This window comes from Ovis aries, chromosome X (assembly GCF_016772045.2).
Source record: "Ovis aries strain OAR_USU_Benz2616 breed Rambouillet chromosome X, ARS-UI_Ramb_v3.0, whole genome shotgun sequence".
Classification (NCBI taxonomy): Eukaryota; Metazoa; Chordata; class Mammalia; order Artiodactyla; family Bovidae; genus Ovis; species Ovis aries.
Window position 1 is genome coordinate 56,999,497 of NC_056080.1, and position 19,874 is coordinate 57,019,370.

At 42.9% G+C, this 19,874-nt stretch overlaps 2 protein-coding genes across 2 annotated transcripts in view; both read right to left on the reverse strand.

Annotated features, from left to right (window-relative positions):
• Window positions 1-19,874, reverse strand: part of ZNF81 (zinc finger protein 81) — a 746,478-nt gene that overhangs the window by 281,879 nt on the left and 444,725 nt on the right. The window lies entirely within an intron of this gene.
• LOC114111272 (casein kinase I-like) lies at window positions 7,986-8,984 on the reverse strand. Its single transcript, XM_027962999.2, has one exon. The coding sequence runs from the start codon at window positions 8,982-8,984 to the stop codon at window positions 7,986-7,988; it is 999 nt and encodes a 332-aa protein (XP_027818800.2).

The window sequence follows — 19,874 nt, forward strand, 5'->3', positions numbered from 1 at the left end:
CAGGGCAGGGCAGGTGTGTCACAGGAGGGGCAGATTCCAGCCTTGTTGCCCCTGAGATGAATCACCATTCCACTGTTGAGCATGAGTACCACCTGGCTGGTGTCCCACGTCCAGAGCCCTGCCTATTTTAGTGAAAAATGTGATGTAGTTGATGGAGGAACAGGGGGATGAAGGGTGAGCCCCATAGCCTGGGAGAGGGGGAGGTCCAGGGAGTCTGCAGGCAGCAGTGTCCAGGTAGGGGTGACCACCAGCCCCAGCCTGGGAGACATTCCCCCCTGATGTCCAGCACTCCCCACTGGCTCTGTGCAAATGCTCAGCTGATCACCACCAGATCTTCCGTTTTCCTGATCCTTGGGGATTTGCTAATTTCCCTCTACACTGATCTAGGGCAGAAAATTCCCCTCCCTTTTTGGTTTTTTTTTTTTTTTTTTTTGGAACTTAGAGGATGGCCAGGTAGTAGGGTGAGCACAGTCTCTAGGGCCCTTGTAGTTCTTCCTCCTCTTCTCAAAGATGAATAAAGTGGCCTGAGAAGGTACATGAGTTGGCCAGGTTCCTGGGGTTGTGACAGTAATGGACTGGAGCCAGGTCTCCTGACTGTGTCCTCCACCCTCCCCACACTCCAGCCAAGACCAGCTTTCCCACTAAAAGTTCCCCTTGAAATTTGCAAACAGAGGAGGATGAGGGAGCCAGACCCTGCCCCACAGCTCCCTTCTGACAGTCCTGAGTCTGCTGTCAACACGGGGGCAGGCTGGTTGTCACAGGGGCTCAGTGAGACAGTATATATGATAAAACTGCATTACTTTATTTTGTTTATTATATGGATATGAAATAGTTAAATATATTTTACATTGTTATATAAATTCATATATGTATATAAAAATGTAAAAATGTATATTTTATATATGGTTATATAAAAATAGTTTTATTTTTGTAACAGGAAGTCATATACTCTAAGTAGAAAGAAGAAAATTAAAGTGACCTCTAAGTCTATTATCACCTAACTATCAATTCTATTAACATTTTGATGTTTATGGTTTCAGACATTTTCTCTGGTATGTGCATGTGTGGCTATTCATGAATGTTTCAGTTCAGTTCAGTCGCTCAGTTGTGTCCGACTCTTTGCGACCCCATGAATCGCAGGCCTCCCTGTCCATCACCAACTCCCAGAGTTCCCTCAGATTCTTGTCCATCGAGTCAGTGATGCCATCCAGCCATCTCATCCTCTGTCATCCCTTTCTCTTGCCCCCAATCCCTCCCAGCATCAAAGTCTTTTCCAATGAGTCAACTCCTCGCATGAGGTGGCCAAAGTACTGGAGTTTCAGCTTTAGCATCTTCCTTCCAAAGAAATCCCAGGGCTGATCTCCTTCAGAATGGACTGTTGGATCTCCTTGCAGGCCAAGGGACTCTCAAGAGTCTTCTCCAACACCACAGTTCAAAAGCATCAATTCTTCGGCGCTCAGCCTTCTTCACAGTCCAACTCTCACATCCATACATGACTACTGCAAAAACCATAGCCTTGACCACACGGACCTTAGTCGGCAAAGTAATGTCTCTACTTTTCAATATGCTATCTAGGTTGGTCATAGCTTTTCGTCCAAGGAGTAAGTCTTTTAATTTCATGGCTGCAGTTGCCATCTGCAGTGATTTTGGAGCCCAAAAAAATAAAGTTTGACACTGTTTCCACTGTTTCCCCATCTATTTCCCATGAAGTGATGGGGCCAGATGCCATGATCTTCGTTTTCTGAATACTGAGCTTTAAGCCAACTTTTTCATTCTCCACTTTCACTTTCATCTAAAGGCTTTTTAGTTCCTTTTCACTTTCTGCCATAAGGGTGGTGTCATCTGCATATCTGAGGTGATTGATATTTCTCCCGGCAATCTTGATTCCAGCTTGTGTTTCTTCCAGTCCAGCGTTTCTCATGATGTACTCTGCATATAAGTTAGATAAGCAGGGTAACAACATACAGCCGTGACATACTTTTTTTCCTATTGGGAACCAGCCTGTTGTTCCATGTCCAGTTCTAACTGTTGCTTCCTGACCTGCATACAGATTTCTCAAGAGGCAGGTCAGGTGGTCTGATATTGAATTTTCCAGTTTCTTGTGATCCACACAGGCAAAGGCTTTGCCATAGTCAATAATGCAGAAACAGATGATTTTGTGGAACTCTCTTGCTTTTTCCATGATCCAGAGGATGTTTCCAATTTGATCTCTGGTTCCTCTGCCTTTTCTAAAACCAGCTTGAACATCAGGAAGTTCATGGTTCATGTATTGCTGAAGCCTGGCTTGGAGCATTTTGAGCATTGCTTTACTAGCATGTGAGATGAGTGCAATTGTGCGGTAGTTTGTGCATTCTTTGGCATTGCCTTTCTTTGGGATTGGAATGAAAACTGACCTTTCCAGTCCTGTGGCCACTGCTGAGTTTTCCAAATGTGCTGGCATGTTGAGTGCAGCACTTTCACAGCATCATCTTTATATTATTAATATATGCACACCTGGTTTATATGAAAACTAGAACTGTTTGTTTACCTTCATTTCTTGCTCTTTACACTAACTTAAACATATCTCCATGTCGGCAAATATTTTTGTATACAATTTTAACAGTTGGATAATACTGAGTTTTCACACGTATCATCATTTTTATAACCAACATACTGTTAATATAGGAATCATTTTAGGAATCAGTGAACCAGAACAGACTGGAATGGGTGAATTTATCTCAGATGACCATTATATCTAACACTGTGGGCAGGAATCCTTTAGAAGAAACGGAGTAGCCCTCATAGTCAATGAAAGAGTCTAATGTGCAGTACGTGGATGCAATCTCAAAAGTGACAGAATCATCTCCGTTCGTTTCAAGGCAAACCAGTCAGTATCACAGTAACTCAAGTCTATGCCCCAACCAGTAATGCTGAAGAAGCTGAAGTCGAACAGCTCTATGAAGACCTACAAGACCTTCTAGAACTAATACCTAAGAAAGATGTCCTTCTCATTATAGGAAACTAGAATGCAAAAGCAGGAAGTCAAGAGATACCTGGAGTAACAGGCAAATTTGGCCGTGAAGGACAAAACAAAGCAGGGCAAAGCCTAGTAGAGTTTTGCCAAGAAAACTCACTGCTCATAGCAAACACACTCTTCCAACAACACGAGAGGACTTTACACATAGATACCACCAAATGGTCAATACCAAAATCAGATTGATTATATTGTTTGCAGCCAAAGATGAAGAAGCTCTATACAGTCAGCAAAAACAAGACTGGGAGCTGACTGTGGCTCAGATCACGAACTCCTTATGGCCAAATTCAGACTTACATGGAAGAAAGTAGGGAAAACCACTAGACCATTCGGGTATGACCTAAATCAAATCCCTTACGATTATAGAGTGGTAGTGACAAATAGACTCAAGGGATTAGATTCGATAGACAGAGTGCCTGAAGAACTATGGACAGAGGTTCGTGACATTGTACAGGAGGCCCTGATCAAGACCATCCCCACGTAAAAGAAATGCAAAAAGGCAAAATGGTAGTCTGAGGAGGCCTGACAAATAGCGGAGAAAAGAAAAGACGCTAAAGGCAAAGGAGAAAAGGAAAGATATACCCATTTGAATGCAGAATTCCAAAGAATAGCAAGGAGAGATAAGAAAGCCTTCCTCAGTGATCAACGCAAAGAAATAGAGGAAAAGAAGAGAATGGGAAGACTTGGGATCTCGTCAAGAAAATTAGAGATACCAAGAGCACATTTCATGCAAAGATGGGCACAATAAAGGACAGAAATGGTATGGACCTAACAGAAGCAGAAGATATCAAGAAGAGGTGGCAAGAATACACAGAAGAACTATAAAAAAAAAAAGATCTTCATGAACCAGATAACCACGGTGGTATGGTCACTCACCTAGAGGCAGACATCCTGGAGTGTGAAGTCAAGTGGGCCTTGGGAAGCATCACTATGAACAAAGCTAGTGGAGGTGATGGAGTTCCAGTTGAGCTATTTCAAATCCTAAAAGATGATGCTGTGAAAGTGCTGCACTCAATATGCCAGCACATTTGGAAAACTCAGTAGTGGCCACAGGACTGGAAAAGGTCAGTTTTCATTCCAATTCCAAAGAAAAGCAATAACAAAGAATGTTTAAGCCACTGCACAACTGCACTCATCTCCCACGCTAGCAAAGTTATGCTCGAAATTCTCCAAGCCAGGCTTCGACTGTACGTGAACTGTGAACTTCCAGATGTTCCAGCTGGATTTAGAAAAGGCAGACGAAGCAGAGATCAAATTGCAACATCCGTTGGATCACAGAAAAGCAAAAGAGTCCCAGGAAAACATCTACTTCTGCTTTATTGACCATGCTAAAGCCTTTGACTCTGTGGATCACAGCTAACTGGAAAATTCTTCAAGAGATGGGAATAGCAGACCACCTGACCTGCTCTCTGAGAAACCTATATGCAGGTCGAGAAGCAACAGTTAGAACTGGACATGGAAGAACAGACTGGTTCCAAATCGGGAAAGGAGTACGTCAAGGCTGTATATTGTCACCCTGCTTATTTAACTTCTGTGCAGAGCACATCATGGGAAATGCCTGGCTGGCTGAAGCACAAACTGGAATCAAGATTGCCGGGAGAAATGTCAATAACTTCAGATGCGCAAATTACACCACCCTTACGACAGAGGATGAGATGGCTGGATGGCATCACTGACTCAATGGACGTGAGTCTGAGTGAACTCCGGGAGTGGGTGATGGACAGGGAGGCCTGGCGTGCTGCAACTCATGGGGTCGCAAAGAGTCGGACACGACTGAGCGACTGAACTGAACTGAACTGAGGCAGAAACCAAAGAGAAACTAAAGAGCCTCTTGATGAAAGTGGAAAAGGAGAGTGAAAAAGCTGGCTCTAAACTCAACATCTGAAAAATGAAGTTCATGGCATCCTGTCCCATCACTTCATGGCAAATAGATGGGCAAACAGCGGAAACAGCGAGAGACTCTCTTTTCTTGGGCTCCCAAATCACAGCCGATGGTGACTGAAGCCATAAAATTCAACGACGTTTGCTCCCTGGAAGAAAAGCTATGTCAATCCAAGCGAGCATATTAAAAATCAGAGACATTGCTTTGCCTACAAAGGTCCGTCTAGTCAAAGCTATGGTTTTTCCAGTAGTCAGTCATGTATGGATGTGAGAGTTGGACCATAAAGAGAGCTGAGGGGCAGGGAATTGATGCTTTTGAACTGTGGTGTTGGAGAAGACTCTTGAGAGTCCCTTGGACTGCCAGGAGAGCCAACCAGTCAATCCTAAAGGAAATGAGTCCTGAATATTCATTGGAAGGACTGATGCTGCAGCTGAAGCTCCAATACTTTGGCCACCTGATGTGAATAACTGACTCATTAGAAAAGACCCCGTTGCTGGGAAAGGTTGAAGGCTGTAGGAGAAGGGGACAACAGAGGATGAGATGGTTGGATGGCATCACCAACTTGATGGACATGAGTTGGAGCAAGCCCCGGGAGTGGGCGATGGGCAGGGAAGCCTGGTGTGTTGTGGTCCATGGGCTCTCAAAAGTCGGACACGACTAGCAAATGAACTATACTGATACTGTTAGTAAGCATGTATGAAGGATAGTCTTGGTTTTGACAACTAATACCACTGTAGTTACATTTCTGCATTTAAATCTTTGTGCATATACATGACTGATTTCTAGAAACTGAAGTCTTGGGTCAGGGTGTAAGGAAAGATATCTAATGACTTAGGAGGGGACAGTTGGTACACTTGGTCCCAGTGAGAAACCTGCCTTTTCTAGGTGTCACACAATCATATCAGTTACAGATACACAGCTTGTGGCCATAGAAAGGTGGTGCTCCTTGGGTCTCCCACAGGGTGCGACCCCCAGCTGAAGTGTGGGTGGTTTCAGGCTGGTGGATCTGATCTCTACAATGCTTCTGACTTCACAGACCAAGCTCCTTCCCAATAAAAGCAGGAAATAATCAAGTTTTTAATGAGTTATCATTAATTCTTGTTTTGTTTTGTTTTTGGCACCCATTGCTTTCCCAGTGTCTTTAGGGGGCCTTTAAGAATCCCTGAAGCAAAATGTCCAGGTATGACTCTATAAAGTTGGGTCAGAGCAGATATAGAGAGAATGAACAAAGTCAGCGCCAGGATCTTTTTTGACTGTAAACATTTGTGCCTGATAGTCCTGCAGAATAAATAAAATTGAGCTATAAGTTTCTTTCTTACCTTCCTTTTAGATGCAGCTGGAAAAGAAATACAGTCATTTGCAGGATTTACATTGGTCACAGGTAGAAAATATGCCAATTCTTCCAGGGTAAATGTTTCCTGATAACTGAATTTCAAAAACATGTTTGATCTTCTTATGGAGTGTAGCTGAGTTATCCTTATACTTTATCATCTAAATCAGGACACTTTAAAAGGCGAAAGGGGCATCATTAATAATTGTGGTGGGGGACTTCCTTCCTGGTGGTCCAGTAGTTAGGACTCTGTCTCACTGCTGAGGATCTGGGTTCAATCCCTGGTCAGGGAACTAAGACCTCACAAGCTGCGCAATGCAGCCATTAATAACAGTAATAATGGTTATACCAAACAACAGGTGTAAACCGGACAAGGGGTCGCCCTAATGAAAAAGACAGAGTGTTATCGATAGTAATCTTGTCGTAAGTGTGTTATAGTAAGATCTGCCACCGCCGTCTTCTAGAAAATGGTTCTCACATATATATGTATCTCACATATTCTCTATCCATTCATTTGCCTATGTAGTCCTCATTTTTAGTAAAGAACAACTGTTACTGCATGAACACTGAATTTCAGAAATTTCAATTATATTTTCTCCTACAAAATGTTATTTTAAACCCGATGTCAGAGTTGACATATGTAAAACAAAATGAGGTTGGTTTTAGATGACATTGAGAAGCTGGAGAGGAAATGGAAAGGGACTGGCAGGAGCAAGGGCGGAATTGGTACTTTTGAAAGGAAGCAGATCCATGAAATCCGAATACATAAGGACAAAAACTATGGTGGGGGAGGGGCAGGACAAAAGAAGCACAAAATAGTAGGGAAGGAAATAAATAACTAAGAAAGCAAGTTGCCTGACGCGGTAGTGTGGCGTATGATCTAGAGTACAGGGATAGGGGGAGAAGGGCAGATAGCTCTCCTGCCAAACAGCCAAGCAAAGAAGACAATGGATACTGGCAAGGGCCATACTAGGAGACGGCATTTAAGTATTAAAGGGGCTTCTGTCAACTCTGCCTAAGCAACTCTAAAAGTGTAGAGACTTTTGTTGTTGTGGTTAACAAGCTCTCATTTCCAAATAAAAACAAATTCCAGATCATGTAGATGTTTATAGTGACTAGTTTATCTAAACATATATACAGGTTCAGTTGTAAGATGTTAACTAAAATTCTGTGACAAATATGCTTTTTCTTAAATACCAAGAACATTAGAGAATTAATGCAGAGTCCTAAGGATAATCTGTAGTCACTAAGGTTTTCTTAAGTCTTCACTTAAGATGCTGTTATTTCTAGCACAGGTAAGCAGGCACAGCCTTTCATATGATCAAACACTGGAATCTTTGATTGCTACCGTAACAGCTGGCTTGCAAACAAGTAGCCAACCGTTTGAAGAATGTTTCAAGTGAACAACTTGCAAACCCCACGGATGGATAAACCCTCAGAATGCATTAACAACCATAGCAACTGCACAGGCTATTCTTCTGAAATGAGATCTCTCAAAGCAGTATAGTTCAAAATAAAAGATTTTAATTAAAATGGGCATAGGCACAATTTTCCCACCAATTTGTGTGTGTCAAGCATTTAGTGACCTTTTCCACTTGAAACAGTGAAACAGAAAACCGGATACCATGTTTCACTAATCACAGAGCCTTTAACTCAGGAGACAAGATCTCTGCTGACCAGAGCCAGTTGACAGGGAACTGAACTTGCTGCTCCAGTCTCCTGCTCTGTCTTTTGCTCCTTGATTCAAGTTTAAGAATGTTTCATTTCATTTTGGTTTTGTCACTTTTGCCTGTGGGGGTTTGGGCCTGCTGACCCTGCCCAGTTGAAGAGGCAGCCTGCTGTGCTGCTTTCTGCTTTAACACTATCCAATCAAATGCATAGTCATGTTGGTAATTCAGGGTCCTGAAAAGAATGCGGAAGAGCTGCCTCAGGTACGTGTAATCCGGGGCTTCCTCAAAGGACAGCCCGAGACAATACTTTAAGTACATGGCAAATTCTACAGGAAATCCCTGACATAAAACATCAACAGGTGTGGTCATCTTCATTTCGCTAATCTTTTCACATTTTTGCTTCATTGTTGCACCCTTTAGTCCTTGCCATGGCAGGCTGGCTCTGTTAAAATACATCAAAACATATCCTAATGATTCCATGTCATCTCGGCGACTCTGTTCCGTACCAAGATGGGCACTGAGGCTAGCGTAGGAAGGCGTGCCAGTGAAACCTTTACCGGATCTGTAGGGTATGTGTTGCCCTGTCTTCTTGTCTCTGTACCTCTTGGCCAAACCAAAATCAATAAGGAATAACTTCTTCCACTGCTGCCCAGTACCTATCAGGAAGTTATCTGGTTTAATGTCTCTGTGTATAAGATTCTGCCTATGCACGTATTCGATTCTACTGATCATCTGATCAGCTAACATAAGTACAGTTTTCATTGTGAACCTTCTTGAACAGAAATTGAAGAGGTCTTCAAGGCTGGGTCCCAGAAGATCCATGACTAGCACATTATAGTCCATTTCCTGACCATACCACCGTATCTGGGGGATGCCAACCCCACCTTGAAGGATATTATAGCGTTCCCTCTCGTGTAACAACTGGGGATGTTTCACATTCTGTGGTTCTAGTTTTACGGCTACCTCCTCATGGTTGGTGAGGTCTATCGCCAAATAAACGTGCCCAAAAGAGCCACACCCGATCTCCCGTACCAGTTTATATCTCCCTCCGACAAGGAAATCGGCCTCGGGTCCACTGCTGCTCGCCATCCTGAGAGACAAAGATGGGGGTGGGTTAAGCTCCGACACCTCTAAGGGGATGATGGACGCGTCTAAGGGGACGATGGACGCCCCTAAGACTCGTCCACGGAGCAAGGCTGTGAAGGCAGGCAGGAAACAGAAAACGCTGGCTGTTTCTCAGCGTTACAGGGCCCAGAATCGGCCAAGGGGAATCTGACCACCGCTACTGTCAGGTTTCTTTTCACCAGGCCACAGACTGTTGAGGGGGTTCTTACCGTTAGCAGGCTAAGCCTCTGGCTTCTGGCGGCCGCGGCCTCGCCTTCGCAGCGACTTCGGGGGCTGCTTCAGGGGAGCCGTGAAGTTACGGCGGCGACACCGCTGCCGCCACTGCCGCGGGCTCCCGCCAGGAGGGGCCCCGGTCACTCCACCGACGCTGCCATCTTGTTACAACGGCTGCAGCCAACGCAGAATGCCCCGCGTTCCAGGAAGGCGCTTCATGGCGCAGAGAACTCTGGGAAAGAAATCACGCGCGCTCTTAGAACCTTCAAGGCAGATTATCTTCAGAGCCTTTCAAAGGCATCAGCCTGTCCTAGAAAAACAGATCTACTCCACGTCCCGAATCTACTCAGGTCACACATCTGAGCAGCTGTGATGTGGGGTTTCCTCCTCCAATGTCCATGGGCCCTCTCCTTGCTCCAGCTTGAAGATGACCGCTGGTTTGGGAACTTGGTTCCCTGTGAACAGGACACGATACAGGATTGGGTCCAGTTAATTGGGATTCAGGGCCTTTCAACCACACTTCTATTTGCTCTTCAGGAAAGTAATCCCGTTTCCCTGGGAATAGAGTCATAATCACAGAAGGGTAAAAGGACTGAAGTATCTCGGGCAAATCAAAGATGACACCATTACACACTTCAGATGCCCCAGAGCATTCAGCAGCTGAGAATGGAAGCAGCCTCTCTGAGGCCCCTGGCAGGCGCACAGGGCAGCTGTGCTCACTTACCCACTGTGCACAGGTGGCTGTAGGTCTCCAGTGTCACATCCTGGTACAGGCACCTCTGTACAGGGTCCACGTGCTGCTACGCCTCCCTGCTGAGGTCCACAGGGACGTCCTCGAATGACCCCTGTTACAATACAGTCCCATTCAAGGTGACATGGTCAGCACCGGGGGTTGGATGGAAGAGAACTAGGAAGTTAGTTGTCTTTCATGATTTTCGCCGTGATATGCTATGCTTATCAAATACCTAGTTATACCTAACATTGTGCAGGGTGAGAATATCTAAAGCTGTGAATTTCTCTTATTTGTCATGTGTTAAATTCAATCAGTAGCTCATTATTCAGAAATTAAGGTTAAATTCTCTTTTCTAAAACTTCTAGTTCTTTTAGGAAATACCTAGAATTTATTTCTTAAACAGGTAGGTACCAGACATGCTAGGTTCTTTGGCCAGTGCTGTGTGCTAATTTGCTTCAGTCCTGTCTGACTCTTTGTAACCCCATGAACTGGAGCCCGCCAGGCTCCTCTGCCCGTGAGATTCTCCAGGCAAGAAAACTGGAGAGGGTTGCCCTTTCCTTCTCTGGGGGATCTTCTTGACCCGGGGATGGAACCCGAGTCTCCAGCATCGGCAGGAGGAATCTTTACCACTAGCGTCACCTGGAAAGCCTATCTGAGACCTCAGCAAAAACACAGTTATTCCTATTTCTCCCACCAGTTTCTTTGAGGCAATCTAGACTTCTTCTAGCAAGCACCTACAAATTTCTCCAGCCTCTACCCGCTGCCCAATTCCAAAGCCACTTCATCTCTTTTTAGGTGTTTCTTATAATAGGACTCCACCCCCAAATGCAGAAAGCGGTAGTCTCCTAGGACTGTTGTAACAAAGTATCACAAACCGTGTGACTCAGAACAATGAGAATTTCTTGCCTTGCAGTTCTGAGGGCCAGAAGTCTAAAATCAAGGCGTCAGCCAGGTCATGCTCTTGTTGAAGGTGCTAGGGAGGGGTGTGTTCCATGTCCCTCTCCTGGTTTCTGGTGGCCTCAGGCACCTCTTGTCCTACAGAAGCATCACTCCAATCACACGGTCATCTACTCCTTGTGTGCCTCCGCACGGTCTCTCTTGTGTGTTTGTGTGTCTACACTTCCCCTTTTTGTAAGAATGCCAGGCATATTGGAGTAGGGCCCACCTAACCACCTCACTGTAGATTGATTACTTCTGGAAAGACCTGACAGGTTACTGCTGTGAGCCGTGTGCTACGCTGGGATTCGTGGTCTCTGGAGGAGAGACAGGAATTCGATCCAGGGCAAGAGACGAGGCCTGCCCACTAGAACCTTTTGGGTAACAGAATTTTATTAAAGTATGAGAGAGAGAGAGAGAGAGAGAGAGAGAGAGAGAAAGCTGCTGACACGACATCAGAAAGGGGCAGAAAGAATGCCCCCTTGCTACTTTCTGGCAAGGTGTTTTATGTCTGTTAGCAAGCTTATTAATCAGATAAGAGTGTCACCTCAAGGCTGAGGGGGTTTCACCAAGGCCCTCTCCCACAATATGCATTTTTGAGATAGGATGGCCCAAGGTGTGTCATCCCCCGGCCATAAAACTATTGGCATGAATACTGGTTTCTTGAGCCATTATCAGCCCAAGGGTTGAGAAAAGAAAAAAAAAAAATAAAGTTATTCTTAGGCAGAACCATTTGAAGAAAGGCAGGTTGCAAAGCAAATACATGGTTTCATTAACATAGCTTAAGAACAACTTTTCCATAAGAAAAACATATTGGTTAGCTCATGGTAGAGCTAGGTGTCGTCAGCACATATAGAGAAGGAGAGAAAAAGCGTCTGCCACTTACAGTTTATTGTCTCCTGCCGCTCTGGGACTTCTGGCCTTCCTCCCTGTTACCGTCTCAGGCCCTATTTTTAATTAAGGTCACATTCAGAAGCAGTGGGGGTTAGGACGTCAACATATTTTCTTGGATGGACACGATTTTACTCATAACAGAGTCCTCAAGAAGGAGGAAACAGACAGAACAGCCTCCATCTTGAAAGCAGGACTCCATCTTGGGCTGGACTGTGGACTTTGAGCTCTATGCCCAGTGTCTATGGAAATGACATACCAACTGGAAAACCAGGCCCCCGGGATGGAAGAGCCCCAGGGCTCGTACCTAGACCCTCTGTTGCCTGAAAGAATACCCTAATTATCTGTATAACCGAATAGAATCATAAATTCTATTATGCTAATTGGGGTATGACCACAGGCCTATTGACAATTGTCCACTGTTAACTACCTAGGCTTAAGGGATATGAATCACGGGTTAACTCTAAGTGTATCTTTCCTTTCCTTTCTTCAGACTAGTTTCAGGGAATTTGGGGAGGTGGGTTTGGGCACGTACACTTAGGGTATATAAGGTTTTCAGAAAAACTGGTCAGGGTCCTTGGCTAAGAGGAGACTCTGCCTTGGGCCCGCCGGTGTAATAAACTGCACTCCACTATCTGCATTGTCCTTCTGAATGAGTGTGTTTCCCAGAACACGTGGCTACAACACTCATAGATTCACAGGGTAGCTGTGCATACCCAGTGAGATGAGGTGGCTGTGGTTTTCGGCATCATGTCCTGGTACAGGAACCTCTGAGCAGAGTCCAGGTCCTGCCACTCCTCTCTGCTGAAGTCCACGGTCATGTCCTCAAAGGACACTGACACCTGTAACAAACACCAAGGACACTGACACCTGTAAACACAGCCCCATTTGGGGTGACCAGGTCAGCACAGGGGGATAAGGGAAACTTAGGAAATTGTTTTTAGTGATTTTTACCATAATACGCCACAGGCTATGCCTTTTAAAGGCCTACTTACATGTAATGTATAGAATAAAAATATCTTGTCATAAATTTCTGCCACCCATTGTGCATAACAGTCTTTCATTTTTGAAAATAATACTTTTTCTTTGCTATCTATTTTATGCATAGTAGTGTGTATACCTGACTCAGTTTGCTGTAGCAGAAACTAACACAGCAGTGCAAACCATCTACACTCCAATAATAAATAAATAAATGTGTGATTGAAAGGGGGGGAAATAATAATTTTGTCCAGGATTTGAAGTTTGTTCTACTTTGTTGCTCATGTTCATGGGAAATTTGTGCTTTATTCCTTTTTGAAGGAGGCACGTATACTTTATTAAAATTTATTTATGTATATATCTTTGTCTGTGCTGGGGCTTTGTTCCTGTGCGTGGGCTTTCTCTAGTTGTGGCAAGCAGGGGCTACCATCTAGGTGTGGTGTGAGGGCGTCTCATTGCAGTGGCTTCTCTCGTTGCAGAACACAGGCTCTGGAGCACACGGGCTTCAGTGGTTGGGGAGCACAGGCTCAGCAGTTTGGCTCCCGAGCTCGAGAGTGCAGCCTCAGTAGTTTTAACGCACAGGGTCACTTGAACGAGCGGCCCCTGCCTTGACAAGCAGACTCTTAACCATTGGACCAGCAAGAAAACCCAGCATCTACACTTTTTTTTTTTCTCAATTGACATAGCTCCCTCTACTGCTGCTTTCATTTAGTCTTCAAAAATACAGCATTTTCTCTTGACGCCTTCTTTCTGGGTCAATTTAACTTAATTCCATAGTTGTCGGAAAACGTACTCTGTCTGATTTCAACATATGGTCTATCTGGAAGAATGTTTCATGTGTCCCCAGAAAAGAATGTATGTTCAGCCAAGGATGGGTGCAGTGTTCTCTAACATATAAGTCAGCTTGATTGAGTGTTGTTGAAATTTTATATCACTTTACTCATTTGTCTTCTACTTGTTCAACCAGTTCTTTGTCGACTTTGTGGTGAAAACTGAAACAGAGATGTTAGAAATTTATATTGCTATGCAAAGGAACTAGAATACACAAGCAGGGATTAGCACGGAGGATTTCTATTATGGAATGTTAGGACTTACTGTAACGCTACAATAATTCAGACAGTGTGGTATGGATGTAAGTACAGACACATATATTAATGAAACAGAATAGAGGGTCTAAAAAACAGATTTGCACACATATGGACAACTGTTTTATGAAAAAAGTGACAAAGTACTTCAATGGGGAAAAGGAAAGACTGTTTTAAAAATTGTGCTGGAACAAATGAATGAAGTCACTCAGTCGTGTCCGACTCTTTGTGACCCCATGGACTGTAGCCTACCAGGCTCCTCTGTCCATGGGATTTTCCAGGCAATGGTACTGGAGTGGATTGCCATTTCCTTCTCCAGCGGATCTTCCCAACCCAGGGATCGAACCTGGGTCTCCCGCATTGTAGACAGACGCTTTACCGTCTGAGCCACCAGGGAACAAATAGATAAACATTTTGGAGGAAAAAGCAAACCGTGATCCACACCGCACACCATATACAAAAGTTACCTTAAGTGTTCTCACCGCACACACAAACACACACACGCACACACACAGTAACTCTGTGAGGTGAAGAATGTGCTGACAAACCTGATTGTGGTATGAAAACAGACTTACAGATCAATGGGACAGATGAGAAAACCCAGAAATAAGCCCACACATTGATGGTCAATTGATTTTTACCGAAGGAGCCAAGAATATGAAAAGGGAAAGGACAGTCTTTTCAATTAATGGTTTGGCAAAACTGGACAGCCACATGCAATAGGATGAAACTGGAACACTCTCTTACACCGCACATCAAAGTTAACGGAAAATGGATTAAAGACTTGACCATAAGACCCCAAACCACACAACTTCTGAGGAAATCAAAGATGGTAAGCTCCTAGACGTAACTGGTGGAGATAAATTCTTGGATTTGACACCAATATCAAAGGCAACAAAAGCAAAAATAAACGAGTGGGAATATACCAAACTAAAAAGTTTGTGCACAGCAATTGAGACCTTGCACAAAATGACAAGGCAGCTTACTGAATGGGAAAAATATTTGCAAATTGTATGTCTGAGATGCGGTTAAAATCCAAAGTATGTGGGGCTTCCCTGATGGTTCAGATGATAAGGAATCTGCCCGCAATGCAGGACACCCTGCTTAGATCCCTGGGTGGGGAAGATCCCCTGGAGAAGGAAATGGATTTAAGGAAATAGAATTTAAATCCATAGATTTAAAATGTGTGCATTGGGTTGACAACACTTCAACACAACGAGAGAGATAACCAGGCATTATGTGCCATCTGGAGGGATGAATTGAAAAGCATTCAATACCACTTCTGAAGTATGTTTGCCCAAAAATCGAATCTGGTTTGATCAAGCCTCTAAAATTATCAGTTCATATGAACATAGGGACTTGGGAACTATGAAATAACACCACAAGAATACAATTAGGAAATTCCAAAAGGTGGAACATAGTTCAGGGCAAATGGCCCAGCTGCTTCAACAAAAACATAGCCAGGGGTAGAGCCCATTACATCAGTTCCAGATTAAAAGGGACTTGAGAGATTATTGGGAGACTATTCTCCACAAATCTCATATTTCTGTGTATCTTTCAAGCAGACCGAAGATTGCCTTTTTCCCAAACACTCTTTTTGAATATTTATATAGTGAACAGCCTCAAAAGATAGAGTCTCCGTCTCCAGAGCAAAGGGCAAGTTATACTGGAAATTATGCTCAAGACATTTCTTCCTCAAGGCCAGGATCGGGAAAGACTCGACGCCCGTAAGCTAGGAGTGCTTCTCCTGTAATGGAGCCTACCGCACACGCAGGATTTATCTGGCCTTCTGCAACACCCTGTGGGGACTGAGGCTTAGGGAGCTCGTGGAAATGTTGATACTCTCACTGCCACTAACGCTGTGGGTATTCAAGTCTTTGTCTCTGACCCAGGAGTCTCATGTTTTCCAACAGCAGCCATAAGACCACGGCCAGCCACCTTGTTAGCTTTCACGGAGGAGAAAATATTAGACCCTATGCCTCAACTACGGAAGCCCACACACCTAGCCTGTTTTGGCAACAGAAGAAGCCTCCACAGTAAGTCCGCACACAACAACGAAGAGATGGCCCTGCTCGCTAAAACCAGAGAAAAGCCTACACACCAACGAACACCCAGCACAGACAAAATTAATAAAATAAAAAATAAATAAACAAACGAACCCATACCTGCCAACATCTTGACTTTAGCCCAGTGGGAGCCATTTGGGTCTTCAGAACTACAAGACTAACATTTTCTGTGGTTTTAAGCCAACGAGTTTATGGCAGTTTGCTACAGGAATGATGGAAAACGGACAGAGGCAAATTCAGGAGATCTGAGAGAAGTCTCTGGAATCAGTAGTGGAAATGTTGATCAAATTGTATGGTCAATAAACGGTCCTCCACTTTACTGCCAGTCAGTGAGGAGGAACTGAAGAAGTTATTGCATGCAAAGTACCCTGAAGTAGGTGTAAAGACAGCTGCCTCGACAGTGTTACAGTTGGTCTTAACTCTTCCAGGTGGGGGACTTCCTCACCAAACTGTGGTCAGTCTCAAGTGTAACTTATTGTACACACTCTCAAGCCTCTTATTGCAACAACTAGTACAGGCATACCTCAGGGATATTGTGGGCATTGCAGACCACCGCAACAAAGTGAATATTGCAATACGGTGAGACACAGATTTTGGCTTCCCAATGCATGTAAAAGTAACCTTTATATCGTATTGTAGTCTACTAAGTGTTCAACAGCACTGTATCTTAAAAACAATGTAAATTAATTAATTAAAAAACTTTATTCTTTAAGGGCTTCACAGGTGGCTGAATGGTAAAGAATCCACCTGCCAGCAGAGGAGACCCAAGAGACGGCGTGTCCATCCCTGGGTCAGGAAGATCCTCCGGAGGAGGAAATGGTAACCCTCTCCAGTGTTCTTGCCTGGAACATCGCATGTACGGAGGAGCCTGGCAGGTTACAGTTCATAGTGTTGCAAAGAGTCAAACACTTCTGAGCACAGCACAGCACAGCACTTATGCCTAAATGAGGCTAACCATCATCTGAGTCTTAGGTAAGTCATAATCATTTTGCTGATGGAGGGTCTTGCCTTGATGACAATGGCTACTGGTTGATCAGGATGGTTTTTGCTGAAGGTTGAGGTGGCTGTGGCAATTTCTTAAAATGAGACACAAATGAAGTTTGCCTCACCGACTCTTTTCACGAACGACTTCTCTACATCATCTGATACTCTTCTGTAAAATTTATTTTTGTATTGAAAGATAACTGCTTTACAGAATTTTGCTGTTTTCTGTGCTGACCTGCACTACCAAAAGAGTTCCTTAAGACAGAAGGCAAATGATACCAGATGGAAATCTACATCTACACAAAGGAATGAAGAGCATCAGAAATGGTAACTACATGGGTAAATGTAAATATTGTTCTCATTGTTTGGATCTCTTTAAAAGATCATCAGCGGTTTAAAATTAGAATATCAATGAATCATGCCACTTATAATATACTCAAATTTAAATATATGACAACAATAGCACAAAACGTGGGAGGGGCATGGAAGTATGTTGTTGTAAGGTTCTTGAATTATACATAAGATGGCATAATGTCAAGACGTTAAATTGTAATAAGCGAATGATATCAACACTATAAACGCTAAAACAACCACTAAAATAAAACAAGGAAGTATTAAAGCTCTTAAACATAACAAAGAATACAAAATGGAAGCATAAAAAATAATTAATTCAAAATAAGACAGAAATAAAGGGGGAAAGGACCAAGGAATTGATAGAACAAATAGAAAACCAATAGCCATATGGTAGATTTAAACACAACCGCATCTGTAATCTTATTATATGTAAGTGGAAAATAGATTTTCAAGTGGGTAAAAAAAAGCAAGAAATCCACTTTAAATATAAAGAGAAGATTAGGTTAAAAGTAGAAGGATGGCAAAACATGTACCAGGCTTTGCCAGGGGAAAGGATATTTAGGGAGTTTGGTATGGAGAGGTACACACTGTTCTATTTCAAATAAATACTCAGTAAGGGCCTACTGTAGAGCACATGGAACTCTGCTCATTACGCGGCAGCTTGGATGGGAGGGGAGTTTGGGGGAGAATGGATACATGTATATGTATGGCTGAGTCCCTCTGCCGTTCACTTGAAACTATCACAGGATGGTTAATCAGGTATACCTCAATACAAAATAAAAGGATTTTTTAAAAACACTTTGAATTTCCATACAAATTTTAGAATCATCTTAGTCAATTTCTACAAAAAAAAAAAATAGTGTACCATGCTAACACTAATCTGAAGAATCCAAACTAATCCTTAGTGCTTATGCATGTGATAATAGAGCTTCAAAATACATGAAGCAGAATTCAGGAAGCAATAAATGTTTTTCTTATTATTTGGATCTCTTATGTCAATGTAGGGCAAAACCAATACAGTATTGTAAAGTAAAATAAAGTAAAAATAAAAATTAACAAAAATAAAAGATAATCAACTGTTTAAAACGGCAAGAATTAGAGAAGTCAACATTTATAATTGGAGATTTCAACAATACTCTAAGTAATTGATAAAAAAGTGGACAGAAAATCAATAAAGATACATAAGATCTGATCAACACTATTAAGCAAGTTGGCCGAATTGGCTTTTATAGAACACTCCACTAAATAACAGTAGAATACACATTCCTTTCCTTTTAAGTGCACACAGAACTTTTACAAAGCAGACTATAATCTTGCCCATAAAATACATCTCAATCAGTCTAGGTTACAAGGATACAAGGTGCTTGGGGCTGGTGCACTGGGATGACCCAGAGAGATGGTATGGGGAGGGAGGTTCAGGATTGGGAACTCATGTACACCCGTGGCGCATTCATGTTGATGTATCTCAAAACCAATATAGTATTGTAAAGTAAAATAAAGTAAAAAACACATATACATCTCAATAAGTATTAAGACATTCAAGTTATACAAACTACGTTCTCTAGCCACAGTAGAACTGAGTTAGAAACCAATAGAAAGGTAATTGCAAAATCCCTAAGTAACTGAAAACTGAATAACACACACCTAGATAACCCATGCATTAAAGAATAAATCAAAAGGGAAATTTAAAAAGTATTTTGAACTAGATGAAAATGAAAACACAATGTATTAAGTGTTGTCAGGGACTTCCCTGGTGGTACAGTAGATAGGAATCTGCCTGTCAATGTAGGGGAAATGGGTTCAGTTTCTAGTCTGGGAGGATTCCACATGCCCCAGAGCAGCTAAGACCATGTGCCACAACGCCTGAGCCCATGCTCTAGAGCCGGTGTGCCTCAACCACTAAGGCCTGCTCACCTGGAGCCTGTGCTCAGCAACAAGAAGCCATCGCTATGCGAAGCCCATGCACCGCAGCTAAGAGTAGTCCTCAGTATACTAGGAATAGAAGGGGACGTCCCCAACTTGGTAAAGGGCATCTATGAAAAACCTATAGCTAACATCATATTTAAGAGTGAAGAATGGAATGTTTTCCCCTTCGGATCAAGAACAAGTCAAGGATGTCCTCTTGGCACGTGTATTCAACATTGTATTAGAGATTCTAGCCAGTGCAGCAAGAACAAAAAAGAAAGAAAATGCATGCAGATTAGAAAGGGTGAAGTAAAACATGATTGTCTCCATTGAAAATCCTTATTTATTTAAAAGCTACTCAAATTAATAAATAAGCTTAGTAAGGTTTCAAGACTCACAGTCAATTTATCAAAAATTGATTGCATTTCTATATACTTATTATAATACCATTTATAATTGCATTAAAAATATCAAATACTTATGGAAAAACCTGACAAGAGACATGTAAGATTTATATACTGAAAACAGAAAACTTGCTGAGAGAACTTAGGGAATCCAAAGACTCTTAAAGATGTAAATAAATGGAGAGATGTATACTGTGTTCACGGATCCGCAAACACAGTATTGTTAAGATGTCAGTTCATCCCCAACTGATCTAGGCACTTAGCGCATTGCCAATCATAGCGCCACCAAGCCTTTCTTGTCGAAA

What these genes read in the sequence shown, in the direction of transcription:
- LOC114111272 (XM_027962999.2), bottom strand. Translation starts at nt 8,984, where the DNA reads ATGGCGAGCAGCAGTGGACCCGAGGCCGATTTCCTTGTCGGAGGGAGA.